Consider the following 16,363-nt stretch of genomic DNA (forward strand, 5'->3'; position numbering starts at 1 on the left):
GCGAAACAACTGAGATGTGGTGTAGGGTACGGAAATCGGCCAATTGAGTATTTCTGAATGCCACGAAATGAACAGCAAAGCTTGGACTTTTTGTACAGAAATCAAGGGAAGGGATTCGGAAGGTATTCTCCTCCGGCACTTGTAGTGCTTAAATACCTGCTACGTAAAGTAGGTTGTGCCTAACCTACCTCACCTAGCCTCTACACACATTCAATGCCATCTACCTAACCTCCGCTAAGCGGACGAGGCTGGGGATCGGAACAAAATAAAAGGGGGTTTACTGCCAGACCCCCCTTCTCTCGTAGTACTCGGAACGCAAAAGCAGAAGCAGCACGACGCACGGAGATCCGTTTCGAAGCTGCAACAGACACGATGGTACGCCGCCAGAGCTTGGATTCTGGCCATATCCAGGAGCTTCCTCGCTAATCATGTACCTACCCACTCCATGCCGAGCCCACTCCTCCAAGAAGTGCAACCAACACCAGCGCAATCGAATACTCAGAGTCCGTCGGACCACGCAGCTACATAAAAGACCGTACAATTCTTAGGTCTTCGTGGACCGGCGCTGACTAATTTCCATAGTCAGGAACATCATTACCGGGAGAGATTGTTTGCCAGAATCATGAGACGTGTCTAGATTCTCGGTGACTTTTCTTTAGCGGCATCATGATAGCAGTCCGTTTCATCCGACCACGGGCTGACGTCGCTCCGAACGCCGCACATTGCAACAAAAACTGGCCGAACACCATGTTCTACCTACGTTAATAAGGGAGTAGCATCGTGGATTGCGGTCGAGTTAACTGGTGCCTGCCTCATTTGTGCCACGTTTCAACGAGACGGAACTCACTGTCATTGCATTGAATTTGACCAAAATATGCTTTAGTGCCGACCTTCTCGGCCTAATACAGCCAGCCGCCAAACAAATTCCGATTGCTAACTTTGCAAACGTGGATATAGATATGAATCAATTGATGCCATCGTGTAGAATTGCTGGCACTTGGTGATCTCAGTACATGTCATGGCCTCTAGAGACTAAGATGCTCTGGAATAAATAATCTTGCTCTCAGCCATAGGTATGCAATGAATCCCGGACGTCAATGGGATTACCATTAGCTCGCGAGTATATCGCCGTAAAACCACAGGACAAATGCCCACTTCAAACATCCTCGAATGCAACATCCTCCTCATCGCTATCAGCGTCATCTGCGGGCTCTTCGACCTTGACCTTTTTGGCCGGTCTGTCCTCCGAGGCGGGTGTTTCAGCAGCACTTGTGTCGCCACTTGACACCACTCGTTTCTCTCCCGCGAAGCTCGTGTTTACGCTGGCCGGTATGGCGTCTTCAAAGTCTTCGTCCTCGTCCTCGTCATCCTCATCGCCTTCGTCTTCCTCCGCAGCCTTGCGCTCAGCCTCGGCTTCTTCTGCCAATTTGGCCCAGTACGCTTGCGAGGCAGCGGTATCTTCCTTTGAGTCGATAGAATCCAAGTCGGGCTTCTTTTCCTCTTCCGTCTTGCCTACAAGACTCGTGTTCTCGGTAGCGTCGTACGAAATGCCCGTGACTGTGCTAGAGGTATGCCAAGAGGGCAGAGCATTCTGTTGGGCAATCTTTTCCTTCCTGACTTTTTCGGCGTCCTTTTCGGCATCACTAGGGCCATTGGTGGCGGTAATGCTAATGGCAATGCTCTTAGGGCCAGTATCAGCCATGCCACGCACAGCAGTCGGCTTGTCCGTTGATTCCACCACAACTGAGGGTGCGACTTGGTTAGTGGCATCTCGAACGACGGGTCTGGCTGCCTCGAGGGCTGTTTCAAAGGTGTTGTTGGGGATCTCGACGCAGTCCAGCTGCTGGAGGAGATCGGTGATGAATTTGAGCTGATTGTTCAAACGAGTTGACTGCTCGTGGCCACCCGACTGTCGTTCTGGGTCGTGGATGAGCACGCTTCCACACCGGTGGCATAAGAAACCTTTTTCGCTGCTATTATCGAGGACTTCCATGGCGGTCCAGTCAGACTTGCAGAGAGTGCAGAAGTACTCTTTCTTCTCTGCAGCTGGAACCGCGTTGCCCTGTACAGACTTGTCCAGGTGATAGACCCTCCATTTAATGGCATCAATGGCCTGCCGGTAGTCGATGTAGTAGTATTTGCGAGATGTTGCTTTCTGCTGGCCCTCGCGCAGCTCAGCGCGAACATGTTGGTGAATGAAACGGTCAGCCTGGAGATTTGCACAAATCTTGGTCATATCCTTGGTGTTCTGCGCCATCAGATAGGATAGATCGTCATCTCGTAGTGCTGAATGAGTGATGAGGGCATCAACAATTACAATGTGCCTCGTGTCTACCTCGCGCGGATCGTAAAAGGCGCGAACCACCGATCGCACAAGAGTCTGCGCCAAATCCATAGCGATGAGTCTCAAGACTGTTGAGGGAGTGTAATAATTCCAATGCTTGTTTTCGAGGTGCAGTGTTCCACTGATTTGTCGAGGTAAAGAATGAGCCCTGGTAGGTAGGGACGAAATATATGCTTTTGTCGTTTGATTCGGGGAAAGCTTTTTGTGGTGAGCCAACCACGGGAAGGCTTGACCTTACAGGTTCTCAATTTCATCAAGGTTATAGGTAGACTGTCGGCCCATTGTCTTCTCTAGACAAAAGAGGTCTTATTTCACCGAGACCAATGCTGTGAAGCAAGTCCAAGCCGATTCTTATTGAGCACTGGTCTTGCTTATCACCTGCCCATGATTGACAGCACCCAGGTTCTGGCGTGACGTGTTTACAAACGTTTACTGACTGCACGTTCAGCTGCAGGACCAAGCGCCACAGCTTTGCGACGAATGAGTATCAGGGCGCGTGACGCAAGTTTTTGTTCGGCAGGCGGCGTCGACTCTCACGGAACATTGGACGTCAAGAGTCAGTCGCTTCTTAGAAGGAATGCAGCCTGGGAAATCAGTTGGAAGCACAGGTAGTTACCTAAGCGGATGAAATGTGGGTCAACCAGCCAAGGCAGGCGGGCGGGTTGGCAGGCAACTTGGGCAGGGGACACGGGCTAGCACAACTGGCACATGGGAGTTGTGGAGTCGCTGCGATTAGGTTGAATGATGCCAGCATTCCAGCTACATTTGAAGTCGTCATTTGGCCACAACTTTCTCAGGACATCTAGATGTCGAATTAATCGCTACTAGGTTCAAGTGTTACACCAAGTTTCGGGGCAAGGAGAAGACTGAAAGGCACTTGAAATTTATGCGACATATTGTGATAATAATCATATCCATACACATGCTGGATACTTCATTTACATGCGCCAAACTGCACTACGTATGTACATACATCTCGTAGGGCCGAGACATCTTCGCACCTCTTCAAGGCTAGAAACCACAAAAAAACAAGTCGCAATCTAGTGGTGGCAATGGCCCCATGAACAGAAATCAGCTGCGTGCTTTACCCCTCCAGAAATTGCTTGAAGGCCACCGGAATTTGGCAGAAACTTGTCTGCACGTGACATCACAAGGTCCGGATTCACTCGCATCTCAGGCAATACAGCACCGGCAGAGGGCATCGCCAGGTCAGAGACGCTCCTCGGGCGGCAAGACACGTTCATGTGCGCCACCGGCATTTATCATACGGAATTTGTCCCCAGCTATCTAGTGCTGGATGAGCGCGGCTGTGGATTTTTACGTCCGCTGCTTTGTACATTGTGAAAATTGTTCTTTACAGCACTTTGGATTCATGGTAATTCCTCCATCGTGCTGGGGTGCAAACGGGTAGTTGCCATGGCCGAACTCCAGATGCCTCCAATCTATCTGCTCGCCACCCACATAGAGCCAGACGTCATCCCGCAGCTTGAAAGCCAGATCCCGACCTTGACCTTTGACATACAAGAGGCTGAGATTATCCTGGGAAAGATATCCAAGAAGGAGCGGGCAATGTTTGAGCTTCGAAAGCGCGGCATCATTTCCACTGAAGTTGTTGCAAATGCCACCCGGAGCTCATCTCCACCGGCTAAGCGACGCAAAGTGTCGTCGCCCGTACCACCCACCCAGAAGCACGACGACTCCGGCAGTACTGCTTCCGAAAACGAGGATGACGCGGGTCCGGAGAAGCCCAACGTACAGCCTCCCGGCAGGCCAAGTACTTCGTGCGTCGCATCGAAAAACGCCATCAAGGTGGTGCATCTCTCCTGGTTCACTGATTCCGTAAGCAAGAGACAAGTTCTGCCACTACAGGATTATATCATCTACCAAGGCCAGAGAAAGACTTCGGAAACTACCACTTCTTCTTCAAGGCCAGTAATCCAGAATCCTGAGGAAATAGTCAGTCGGGCAAAGGAAGATGGCAACAGTACCCCTAGATTGTCGTCATCTGCCCGTAGCGGCTTCGTGGGCAGCTCTTCTACAGTTTCCAAGGCTCTGCTTGCCCCAAAGCGGCCGGCGTTACTGCATGAAACGACATCTGAGCACGAGTATGAACACGACCTTCCGCCAATCCCTGATTACCTAAACACAATTTATTCCTGTCAACGCCCGACACCGTTCAATCCACCGAATGAGGCCTTCATTGACCAGTTGAAGAAGGTGCGGACGATACGAGCACTTACGGGCGATAAGGTCGGCGTCCGTGCCTATTCGTCATCCATCGCGTCACTGGCTGCATATCCATACGTATTAAGAGGCGCTCACGGTAACAATACATGACCCATAGAAACACTATCCAAAGCTCACAAGTGTCTTAGAAGTATCGAGGCTACCCGGCTGCGGTCCCAAGATTGCAGTGTTATTCCGAGAATGGAATGACTCGGGTCGGGTCGAGGAGGTTGATAAAGCTGCTCGTGATCATTACCTAGGGACTCTTTCACTTTTCTATGAAATTTGGGGCGTTGCAGAGACAACTGCTCGCGAGTTTTATAACAAGGGCTGGCGAGACCTCGATGATATTGTCGAGTTTGGCTGGGACAGCTTATCACGAGTGCAGCAGATTGGAGTCAAGTATTACGATGAGTTCCTATCAAAGATACCCCGGGCAGAGGTAGAAGCTATTGCAAATACCATTCTGGAGCGCGCAAACAGCAGGCGCGAGGGCTTTCAAATGGTTATCGTCGGTGGCTACAGAAGAGGAAAGGAAGCAAGTGGCGATGTTGATGTCGTCCTTAGTCATCCAGATTCCGAGGCGACGCACTACTTTGTTGAAGAGCTTGTCATGAGCTTGGAAAAGGACAATTTCATCACCCATACTTTGACGCTCAGCACGAAGAACTCGGAACGTGGCCAAGCCCCGTTGGCCTGGAAGGGAGGGGACAGGAAGGCAGGATCCGGGTTTGACACCTTGGATAAGGCCCTGGTGGTTTGGCAGGATCCTCACTGGGACAAGGAAAAGTTTGCAAGGAACCCGAACCCGCACAGGCGGGTGGACATCATCATTAGTCCATGGAAGACGGTTGGCTGTGCTGTCATCGGCTGGAGTGGCGGCACTACCTTTCAACGAGATCTCAGGCGATACTGTAAGACGGTGAAAGGTCTCAAGTTTGATAGCAGTGGCATCCGCAGTCGCGCCGATGGACATTGGCTAGACCTCGAGAGCCACGAGGGGCGGCCTGCTCCTGACCTGTTGGCGGCGGAGAAGAGAGTGTTCGCCGGATTAGACCTAGAATGGAGGCCCCCAACTCAGAGGTGCACGGGGTGATTTTCAATAGCTGGCTCTCATAGCCTGGATGAATTCCCTCTCACTCACCCTAACACCGGACCAACCAGTGCGCGACAGGAGATAGATTGGGGTCTCATCACGCCGCAATAGTAAAATGTGCGCTCTGTTTCTGACCTCGAACAGCCGCGCCCTTCCTCTTGATTCGTCTCTGGCATATTAGAACCCAGCAACACGTCGACAGGTTTGCAGGGCTATCGCTCTTGGTGCCGCTATGTAGCTGCTTAGGGTAATGGGAGGTATATTGTACATGAGAATACTCCAGTTGACCCTGCCCTGCACAGGAGCTAGTCTGAGGTTTTGAGATGTATCCTCGAATGCCAGTATATTTATCTCGAGAGTCGCAGTGCATGGGGTAGTAGATATTGTACGTAATTTAGCAATGCGCGACGACAGAAACTCGCAATGGCCAGTTTCAACCCCTTTTCTCTTTCCCCCTCATGTTAATAGAGGCGGGTGACCTGACCAGCGATGTCTCTGCGAGAACCGCGTAGTCGTGACCCTGCGCGGTTGCTCTTTACATGTCCATTCGTTTCTCATGCAACAACAAACAAATAACTTGCGTTTGCGGCCACGACCAGTTCTGGAAACTCTCCAAGACAACAACAAAGACATCATCATCACCCAACTCTCCCGTTTGTCAGCATTCTTCACTTCTCTTGTCATTGTATTCCCTGTCCGAGACGATCTCTTTTTTTTTTCTCTTCCATTTCGTGGCTCACAAATCCCCAACTTGTCTAATTATCGCATCATCGCCATGTCAGATCGTCCGTGGCTGCCTTTTGGGCAGCGTCCTCGAGACAACTCGTCTTCAAGGTCGCCGAGCTCGCCACCATCCTCTCACCATAGCGGTACTCTGGATTCAGAAGACAATCGCAGACCTGGTCCCAGTCGTACTACCAGCCTCTTGAGCCTTGGCAGTCTCTTCCCTTTGTCGCTGGACACGGCGGCCCCATCAACGAGGACAGCCGAGGCAGATCTCCTCGTTAACGACGCCGATAGAGTATGGCACCGTCCGTCGACACTGCAGATGCTCGAGTCGTTGCAAGTTTCCATGATGTCAAGGCGCGCCGACGCACCCATTCCCCTCGAGCACAATGCCTATGTGCTGCACCTCATTGAGGCTTTCCGAGGCATGCAGGCCAAAATCAACACTGCCAACAGCGCTCGCGAAGAGGCGCAGCTGAAATACACCCGAATGAACCAGGACTTACAAGCAGTTAGAGACGAGTGGGCTAAACGTGAAGAGGGATATAGGGCAGATATCAAGAGGCTTGAACTGATCATTGCACGAGACTCTCGCGACGGTCTGAAGGCCGTTACATTGGCCAGAGCAAACAGTGTCGTGGACCGGCAAGGACCCAATCCGCAGCAATTTATTCAAAAATTGGAAATAATGCGCAACCAGGAGGAAGCCCACCAACCCAATCCAGTACGACATTTTGATGGCGTAGACGACGATAACGACGACTTCAGTGCCTTTCTCGGTCATGCTCAGCTCGCACGGGCAGACACATCGGCGACTGTGAGTTACATGGAAAAGGACGGGCGTGCATCCACAGGAGATCCGTCTGGGCGATTCGGTAAGTTGTCAAACCCGTTCAACAACAGCAGCAGCAGTTATCATGGTTTCTCTTCCAAGGACGCGCCATACGACTACTTCTCCCAAGCCCCATACAACGATGTTGACACGGTCTTCCTGCATCTAGAAGCAGACAATCTGACGATTCAATAGTTCGGCTCCCAAGTATACGTGATATACTAAATATGGATGTCGTGACCAGCCAGAGACTCGCTGCCAAGGACAAAGAGGCTAATTGCCGGGCTCACAGCTCTACCACAGAATCATACCAGCTTTCTAGTTCTCGTTCTGAGCACGATATTGTCGATACTCATGAGAACCGCACTCGATACAAGAAGCTTGGCAGATTTAACGAAGATTACGGCAGTTTATCGAGTAGTTCGGATTCGGCGGAAGATGAACAAGAGCTTACGTCTATTCATCTTTCCAATAGCCATCAACATTTGCTTGATCATGATACCACACGGGGGCCAGGCGTCGAGGAGGCACGTGTATTGCGACAACCCCGACGAGTGACAGAAGAAGAAAGTAGACGTACATCAAGACAACGCTTTTCATTTGTTCCCGGTGACGATGGAGCCTCCCCGAGTGCCAACAGTCAAGATATGTCTATCGAACACGATCAAATGACTGGTGTCGTCGGCACGAGTGACGAGACAAAGGTTCAGCAGAAAGACGCAAAACTACACCATTCCAAAGCTCGGATACCTTGAAAAGAGGAATCTCAGTCTCTGGGATATCATGACCTGACCCAACTTTGAGAACCCGCAGCCCCATTGGGACCAACCAATTTGGACCAGAGTTGTAGATGTCGAGGTCTGAATAGCCACAAAATGACAGACGAGGCTGCTCCGGGCAAATGGTTTTTACGGAAGAAAAGTCACCGTTAACATGCGAATCAAAATGAAAGAGAAAGAGCGCATCGAGTACAGTATCTCACAATTCACGATAGAGCCTGGACGAGAATGAGCATTTGGCCCCGTGGATTTCGATTTCAGGCCACCGTGATAAAATGGCCATGCACCTGGTTGAGGATGGACCATGCGACTCTTTGCGTATGGGAATGGAAAACATTAGCAACCATGAACCACACAGCAAAGCACAAAATATTGTTAATAGACACCATCGGAAGTGATCAGGCAAGCCAGATAGCACGTTAGGCTCAACAGAGTCAAAGTATCCCAGCAGCTGTCGTCGTGGCCCTAAACACGCTGGGATTCCAACACAACAATCAAAATACTGGCGAGACATAAATTAGAGTTCTGGAAATGTCAACTTGATGGCTGGTGAAGGATGCAAGGTGTGAAGCTTTGCAATGGCCGTGGAACTTGTCATGGCCACTTGTGGACACGGCGGCCGTCATTGTAGAAGACGCGAGAAGTTCACAGCTTGACAGGCGTGGTGAGCGGGCTCAGGGAACAAATCGAGAGAGCACTCACCCATGGATCCCCATGAACCTCGGTTGAATGTGATAGTCATTGCGCAGAGTCTTTGTGTGTATACTTTGATTGTAGTCTGTGAGACTTCTTGACTCTGTTATGAACTAAGAATGGGAAAAACATACGGCTCTGGTCCTTCTTGGCAGAAATAGACTTGGTCACATATGTCAGGATTCTTGAAAATGGCATGACGGTGACGTGATAGCAGGCAAGTTTTCACCTGCTGCCTAGGTCTTGGACTGAATGGAAGTAGCTCCAGTATAGTAAGTATCCAACATTTGTTGGAGAAAAAACATCGTGATAGGTACTGACGTTGACTTGTCAGTTAAAGGTTGACGGCTGCATCGAGATCATGCCATTATCACAACTTGAGATACCCTGGAAATACTCCATGAGGCATCAATCTAGAAGTAATGCTAACTGGTACAACATTCCGTAGCAACTCTATTATTACCACTTTGAGCCGACCTCCTCTAGCCCTCCCTCGTGCTCAGTCAGGCATCGCCAAACTCTACGTCCAGTGCCAGCCAGGCCTCGGATGGTCACGACGGACTTGGAGACGTTATCCATCAGAGCAGGTGAAGTCGGCATGTTTGTCTCCTGAAGACGTCAGATCGTCCTCGCACATGCATCATGATAAACCTTGGTAAGATTGTTCCACGCCGGCCGGCTAGTTCCTCTAACGCTATAGACCCACGATGCGTGTCTCACGTCCAACCCTCGTATTCGTCCTGTACCATACAGCTGCCAAACCGGCCACGAAACCTTGCCTCGAGTCAAGCGCGCGGGACACGTACAGAGTTCAGTGGAAGAGGTGGCGCATAAAGGAAGAAATAATTCAGACTTCTTCACTTTCTAGGTGGGTGGGTAAGGGGGGCGCCATGAATACAGTCGGAGGCATTCAACTGTATCGGGATCGGGGAAGCACAGAGAGCGGGACGGAGCCGGCAGTACCCGTGGGAACACAAGAGCACGCCTCAAGGAAGTTGGAAGCGGGCGGCGGGCGTAAAGTCTACCACAAAGGTGAGGTGAGTGGCCCCCAATGGAGAAAACGCCATCCGTAGGATCACGGCAACCCCTCGCCCGCAGAAAGGGCAGTTGATAGCGAAGAAAAGGCCAAGACAAATGCAATGAAGAAAATAGATGACAATACGATATCAAAGGTGATTAAGACGGTGTGGTGGTATAAGACGCCATTGTTATGACGCGGCGGCCAGGTTGCGATAGGCTGGGTATAAGCCGGCCGTGTGAACCGGGGGAGGGGGATAATAATAGACTTCCCCTTGCCTTCCAATCCCCATGCCCGGCTGCAAGCCAGACAACAGCGGAGAGTTGATGGCGTTTCTTGGAGGATCGACGGGCATTGGGCACCGGAATTTACCCTCTCTTTCTCCTTTCACCAGCACCCAAGACCTTATGTAGGTATCTTGGCACCAGGCCGTGAATGTGTGTGTGTTCTTGAGTAATACATCCCCACACTTGATCTATCTAGCTTACTCGAATGCGACCACAACGACGACGACGACGACGACGAGGGCGAATAGCTCACTCATGCTGTGCGCGCAGGTGCCACTGACATGGACAGCGCTTCCAGCTTTCTTTCAGCTGCCCCGATACAGACAACATGAGGAGTTTGTGCCTGTTATGTTAATATACCAGGGACCGGACTTCATAATTTCAGCGAATAAACTAGACTAGCCTCAGCTGTCGTTTCGAGTCAGTTCAGCCGGTAGGTAATTTCTGCTATTACTCTGTAGCGCAACAGCAACGGGCGCAGCGGCACGGCTCCTTTCAGTAGTAAGACCCCTAAAGGGTATGTGGGTGGTGAGTGAAGACGCACCAGTGGCGAGCTGTCGTCGGAACTCATTACACTACTTCGACTCAGATGGGAAGAAGGACTAGGGGCATGGACAGAAGGGTGGATATAGAGAGGAGAGAGGGGGTGTGAACTTATTGAGAATGTATCCTGCGCCGAGGCCAGATCTACTATGTATCGTACGGGAATGACTAGGGAGGGGGGAGGTAAGGGAGGGAGGGATGGAGGGAGCGGCCGCTACTACGACACGGGAGGACGAATGTCGATAGCCGAGGATAGGTTAACCAGACTGCTGGGACGGGGGGGGGGGATAATTGCTCGCGGGATTGGTTGCGTACATGACATATCGCTACCATGCGGTACACGTACAAGGTATGTGCCTTGTTTACCTGCCTGCCTACCTGTACCTACCTACCTACCACATTACCCATAGCTCAGCCAGCGATCCTTTCTCAGATTCATACCCGCCCCCCTTCCCTCCCCCGGTTCTGCAACTTGGTTGCCAATGAACCACTAACACACGATTTCAGACAAAGTCGTGCCTTTCTTGTTTTTTTTTTATATATCATCGAATCATCATGGCAGGCTGGCGGGTTAGCAGCAGTCATGTTGACTGGAATATGCGCTGTGCGATGATACTGTTTGGCTGAGACAGCAACCGAGAACCTACTAGGTACCTAGTAGGCTGTCGATTACTACTAGCCCAAGCAGATGGACAATTGTTACCCACTACACGCCAGAAGACAGCTATGTATGTAAATGGTACGAGGTTTGGATATAGAAAGGATCGATCGGATGGATGCACGCTATTTTACATGCACGAGGGAATAATGTGCATAAGGTACTCTGTAGCAGAGGCAGGTAGGTGTCTACTAGCCCTAGGTATGTACCTGATAGGTAATGCATGTAGGTAATGTACAGCGGAGCACACCATAAAAGAAAGACGTTTAGACACTTGTCCAGCGGTGAAGTTGGTGGACCGTTGAGCGACAGCGGATCGAGACAGACTTGAACGCCGTGACCCCTCGAATAGCGGGCGACTAATTCGCCTAGGCACCTTACGTACATTGGCTACCGTATATTACTCAACCACCTACACCCTGACTATCACGAGGTTTTGAGTGGGTAAAAAAAGATGGAAGGGGAGAAAAAAAAACCAGTCTCGCAGGCGACTTACTTGACCACTCCCAATGCCTGTCTGCATCAAAGCGTCGAGGCACACCATATACTATGGAGCGTAAGAAAGAGAGAGACAGAGATCTGCTAGTCAGTGGCTGCATGGCGCATCTGCACGACAAATCTCATTGGGGATTCTCGGTCGTAATGACCCGATCTCTTCAAAGCACGATCCTTTAGTAGATGCCCAGGTGAGCTGGGGTGAGATATGAGAGCATCAAGACTATGAAAGAAAAGAAAACACACAAATACACACGCACACACGCGCGCGCGCGCAAAAAGCAATACAAATGACAATTGATTAGAGACATCAATATCCGTCAGCTCAATAGTTCCAAGGAACTTACAGCCAAAGGGGGGGAGGATGGGGAAGATTCAACGTGGGAATTAAATAAAAGAAAGAAAGAAAGAAAAACAGATATCGTTGCTAATGCTACCAAGCTTGTCCACAACTAGTAACAGCATGCAATAACCCACCAGCCAAGTACATATGTCAAAAGGATACGTGTACCTATGTACTGCAGTAGTACCGTGTAGTGGTAGTGAAAGAGAGCATGTCTAAAAGGCTACCTATCTACTAGTAGTAGATAGGCGGGCCATGACGGTATACCTGTTCCGACTCTTTCTTGCTTGCTCCGCACACACACACACACCCACACACCCCATCGATTTCAGTGTGGGCGATCGGCAAATCCCTGCGCAGCTCAACCAGCCTGTTGGTATTCTCGCTGGGATGTGTCTGGCTGAGGGACCCTGTCTCTTTCGTGCTGTCAGCTCGCGGGACCTATTCCGGCGGTGGGTTTCTTTGATTACTACTACATATTACTACTGCTACTACTACTACTACTACTACAAGAGAAGAGAAGGGCGAACATGTTTCTCCTTGGGTGGCGATGGGTATTCGTAATTTCTAACATGCTAGTCTTGGGAGAGAGGAGGGTATTCTACAGGTAGGGTAAATGTAGGCAAATCAGATGTACAGAGAGTAATGGCAATCTCGTTTACCCTGTGCTGCCATGGAATAAATCTTGCTAGCACTGCATGCACAGATAATTATTAGCCTTGACCCAAGGAACCCGGAACAGATTCTTTCATCCATGATGGATAGTTACAGGCAGACATTTTGATTTCGGTACAGTAAATAATAAGAGAGAGAAAAAAAAGACCTAGATTACACACTAATTATCCACTTATATGTTGGGATAATTTATGCTTCGAATTCTAGAACGAAAACTGCCTTTCAACTATAAGCTATTACTATAACTAAGGCCTAGGACAGCGCCATAGAAGGGAGCTGCGCGTGAACCTTGGGTTAACTGTACCCGTGTCTAGGGCAGTGACTAGGTTGGGGTACTACTCTGTTTTTGCAGTGCGTGTCTGTCTGTTCATTCCCGTCATGCCAGATCTGACTTGAGAGGTACATGAGTTTCTACCGTCTCTGCTGGCAATTGCCATAAACTGCATGTTCTGTATACCTGTTTGCCACGCATTTGGCATGCCCATATATGCATATAGTCCATCGGTTTGTCAAGGCAGGTATTGGGTATTAGAATCCCTCCAATGTCTCTCTGTCGTCTTTTTTTTTTCCCCTCCTTCTTTTTCATCCCCATCTGATGCAGATTCATATGGCGGACCAGCAGGTACAAGTGCGTAACCGGGGCAATGAATGGGAATAAACACACTTGCAAAAAAGCCAACACAAGAAATCTCGTGTCATGGCTCTGCATAAGGGGCAGTTGATTCGGCCGGATGGCCATTTCGCGATCTGAAGCCGCATCATGCAAGCTGCAAGGCAAGCACTGGCCAGGGATCACTGGTGAGACATTGCTATGAACTGGCTATGTGGCTTCCTCTGTGCACCACCCACCTACTCTAGGGGGCTAATATGGCAGGGTTAACAGTGGTAGCTGGGCAGAGCTGGCGCTGCTTTCATGAACAAGTAAAAGCAAGATAGTGGGTGGTGGTGGTTGTGGGAGCGAGGGCTGCGGGCGCAATGCTCTATCTCCGCTCCTTTGATTCCTCCGCTCCCCGTCACGTCGGCGCGCCGTTTCCAGCTGGATGGGAACACTGTGGGCGGCGGCGGCGACGGCGACGACGACGACGACGCCTTGTCCCATCTCCTTATCCAAGTATGTCGAGCTGAAAAGCCATTGTCTTCCTGGCGCCAGCTAGCAATTATTGTTGATTGGGTGTTTGCGATATGTCAATGCCCTCCTTTCCCCTCCCCCTGCCCTGCCCTGCCCTGTCCTTCCCTTCCCAAGCATCTACCTACTACGTATTGACCCAACCAGGGTATTCCAATCTCTACACATCTACATGCGCATACGGAATACAGCCAACAGCAACGCTTGCACGCCACTGGCAGGCATGCAACTACCTAGCTCAACGTTGTCGCCGTCTGATCGACGTGCGTCGGGCAAGTCGGCGACGTTGGAAAGGGAAGGGGGGGTGGAGGGGTGGACAGGGGGCCTTGTTTTCGATTTGGTTTGCATCAATCGGTCTTTTCACCTTTGTCTGTTATCGGTACGGTCGGTTCCTTCAGGTCCAAGTAAACGTCTTGCTACATACCACCTACCTCTACCTAGCAGCCAATCTCCATGTCTCTTCAGCTGTCTGTGTATGCTCAGAATCTCAATCTACTGAGCCATGTATCCAAGCAAACAGACACACGACATATCAGAGTTGTGCGCTACCTAACCTAGGCCTCGCCCCGGCGCGTCGATACTTGCCTTTGGATGGTTAAGCAGAGCGATTCAAGCGAGACAACAGGCGTCCACTAACACACAGACACACACGCGCGCGCGCGCGCGCACACTCTCTATATTTCTCTTTCTCTGTCTCTCACTGGATACATGTGGTTTACCTCCTTAAATTGTTTTTTTTTTTCATTCTCGATATTCAGCAGTCCAAATTCAATTTTTGTTTTTTCATTTTGAGTCCTGTATTTCCAGTAGTGCAACTAAACTAGTCCATCCACCATTCAACGGTAGCTTTCCCTATATCTCCTACTTGGCGTAGTGTACCTAGATGCGCCCCCCATCTCTTCCCACCCAATCCTCAGCCAGAACGGCACCATGTATAGATGAACCCTGTGAGTGAGCACTTGTATACCGGCATGGATGGGGATGAGTGAATGACATATTTGACACCACGAACTATGTACCTTGCAACCTGGCGAATGGCCTACTACTTTACCCTCGGATGAACCTATCGCTACCAATCTCATACGTACGTTTGCAAAGGAGTAAACCTCGTCACAAGGCTGCTGATCAACGACCTTCTGGTGGCTACAGGCTCGTGGATCCGTGGCGGGGAGCCTCGTACCCTTTCAAAGTCCTATTTGCTATTACTCCATCTATGTGTTGGAGTATCGGGGAATTGGGGGGGGGGGGGGGGGGGTGCGGGTTTAGTATGTCATGACAAATAGCTTCAAGGCGTCGACAAGCCCCAAAACGTGCAGTTCGTAAAATTGATGGTTGCTCATTTGAGTCAAGGACGGCGATGGTGATATGATGATGATAATCGTGACAGTGGTCGAGATGGTGTGTTGCTGCTTGTTGTTAGTGGCATCATCTCTCATCTTCTCTTGTCCGCCAAACAGGGCCCTATTCCCTGGGGAGACCAATGAAGGGCTAATTCATGGCCAAGAGCATGTTTCTCTCTCTCTCTCTGGGTCATCGTTTAATTAATCAGTATGGATCATGTCAAATCCGGCAGCCGTTGCTGAACCGTACGTAATTGGCAACTATCGGCAGACTAACGACAGCTGAATCAACCTTGTTTTATTGGAAGATCGTTGCCGAATCGCCATAGGGTCAAATGTTCAGTAATCCTGTGAAGGAAAACCCATCTAGGGCCCCCCCTCCAGATCCCCCTTGCCAGCGATTAGGAACCCCCCCCCCAATTCCTTCCCCATGCCGACGGGCAGTCAATCATGCACGACAAAAACCAGCGAGTAACCAATGATATACTGTGCAAGAGATGTTTCGTTGCATTGTAGTATTTGATCCATCCACTACATGCATCTCAGTATTAAGGCACGGGAAGGGAGTTTGCCGGGTGGGGATCTTTCTTCTTTCGAATCCCCGGAAATTCGCAGCATTTGACAGTAGAACACAGATGGAGACTAGATCTCCTGTTTGCCTATTGTTTAGATATGTGATAAACCTTGATGAGAGAAGCAAGACCTAGACAAGGGAGACGAACGGATTTTGGGCAAGGCAGTCGTGGCGTTTTTTCTTCTCTTCTCTCCTAAAAATTAATTAAATAAATCTATAAATGAATAAAAGCAACCGACCAAACGGAAAAAAAAAAAAAAACGTGATGCCAAGCTCGACAGCACTGTCATTGTTTGTAGCGCGACACAACCGGGAACAAGATATGGATGTCCTGGCTTCATGACTCGCAGACTTTCCTGGCTGTCATGGTTGCGTCGATTCATTGCTGTTCCTCCCTAGGTCCCAATTTCCAAGGTGCACCGCGTTTATTTCCACCAAACCCATCTCACTCACACATGGGTATCTAGCTATCCCATCCTTACCGCGCTATCTGACCAACCAACGCTACCTACTGTACTGTGCCGAGAGGGAGAGAGGGACAAAGGCAGAATGAGATCGTTGCTGCATGTCTCCGGTGCTACGATGGGAGTAGTTTTCGAGTAGCCTGC

The 16,363-nt window shown here is 50.2% G+C and overlaps 4 protein-coding genes across 4 annotated transcripts; 3 read left to right on the plus strand and 1 right to left on the minus strand.

Annotated features, from left to right (window-relative positions):
• Window positions 1–1,156: 1,156 nt before the first annotated feature.
• On the minus strand, window positions 1,157–2,395 carry PFICI_08358 (uncharacterized protein; the record flags this gene model as incomplete). Its single annotated transcript, XM_007836939.1, has 1 exon — window positions 1,157–2,395. The coding sequence occupies one exon, from the start codon at window positions 2,393–2,395 to the stop codon at window positions 1,157–1,159; it is 1,239 nt and encodes a 412-aa protein (XP_007835130.1).
• A 1,365-nt stretch (window positions 2,396–3,760) lies between these two features.
• On the plus strand, window positions 3,761–5,666 carry PFICI_08359 (uncharacterized protein; the record flags this gene model as incomplete). The annotated part of the gene is made up of 2 exons (XM_007836940.1): window positions 3,761–4,667; window positions 4,720–5,666. The coding sequence occupies 2 exons, from the start codon at window positions 3,761–3,763 to the stop codon at window positions 5,664–5,666; spliced, it is 1,854 nt and encodes a 617-aa protein (XP_007835131.1).
• A 775-nt stretch (window positions 5,667–6,441) lies between these two features.
• On the plus strand, window positions 6,442–7,419 carry PFICI_08360 (uncharacterized protein; the record flags this gene model as incomplete). The annotated part of the gene is made up of 1 exon (XM_007836941.1): window positions 6,442–7,419. The coding sequence occupies one exon, from the start codon at window positions 6,442–6,444 to the stop codon at window positions 7,417–7,419; it is 978 nt and encodes a 325-aa protein (XP_007835132.1).
• A 32-nt stretch (window positions 7,420–7,451) lies between these two features.
• Window positions 7,452–7,979, plus strand: PFICI_08361 (uncharacterized protein; the record flags this gene model as incomplete). Its single annotated transcript, XM_007836942.1, has 1 exon — window positions 7,452–7,979. The coding sequence occupies one exon, from the start codon at window positions 7,452–7,454 to the stop codon at window positions 7,977–7,979; it is 528 nt and encodes a 175-aa protein (XP_007835133.1).
• Between the last annotated feature and the right edge of the window lie 8,384 nt (window positions 7,980–16,363).

Source organism: Pestalotiopsis fici, assembly GCF_000516985.1.
Source record: "Pestalotiopsis fici W106-1 unplaced genomic scaffold PFICI_Scf_5, whole genome shotgun sequence".
NCBI lineage: Eukaryota > Fungi > Ascomycota > Sordariomycetes > Amphisphaeriales > Sporocadaceae > Pestalotiopsis > Pestalotiopsis fici.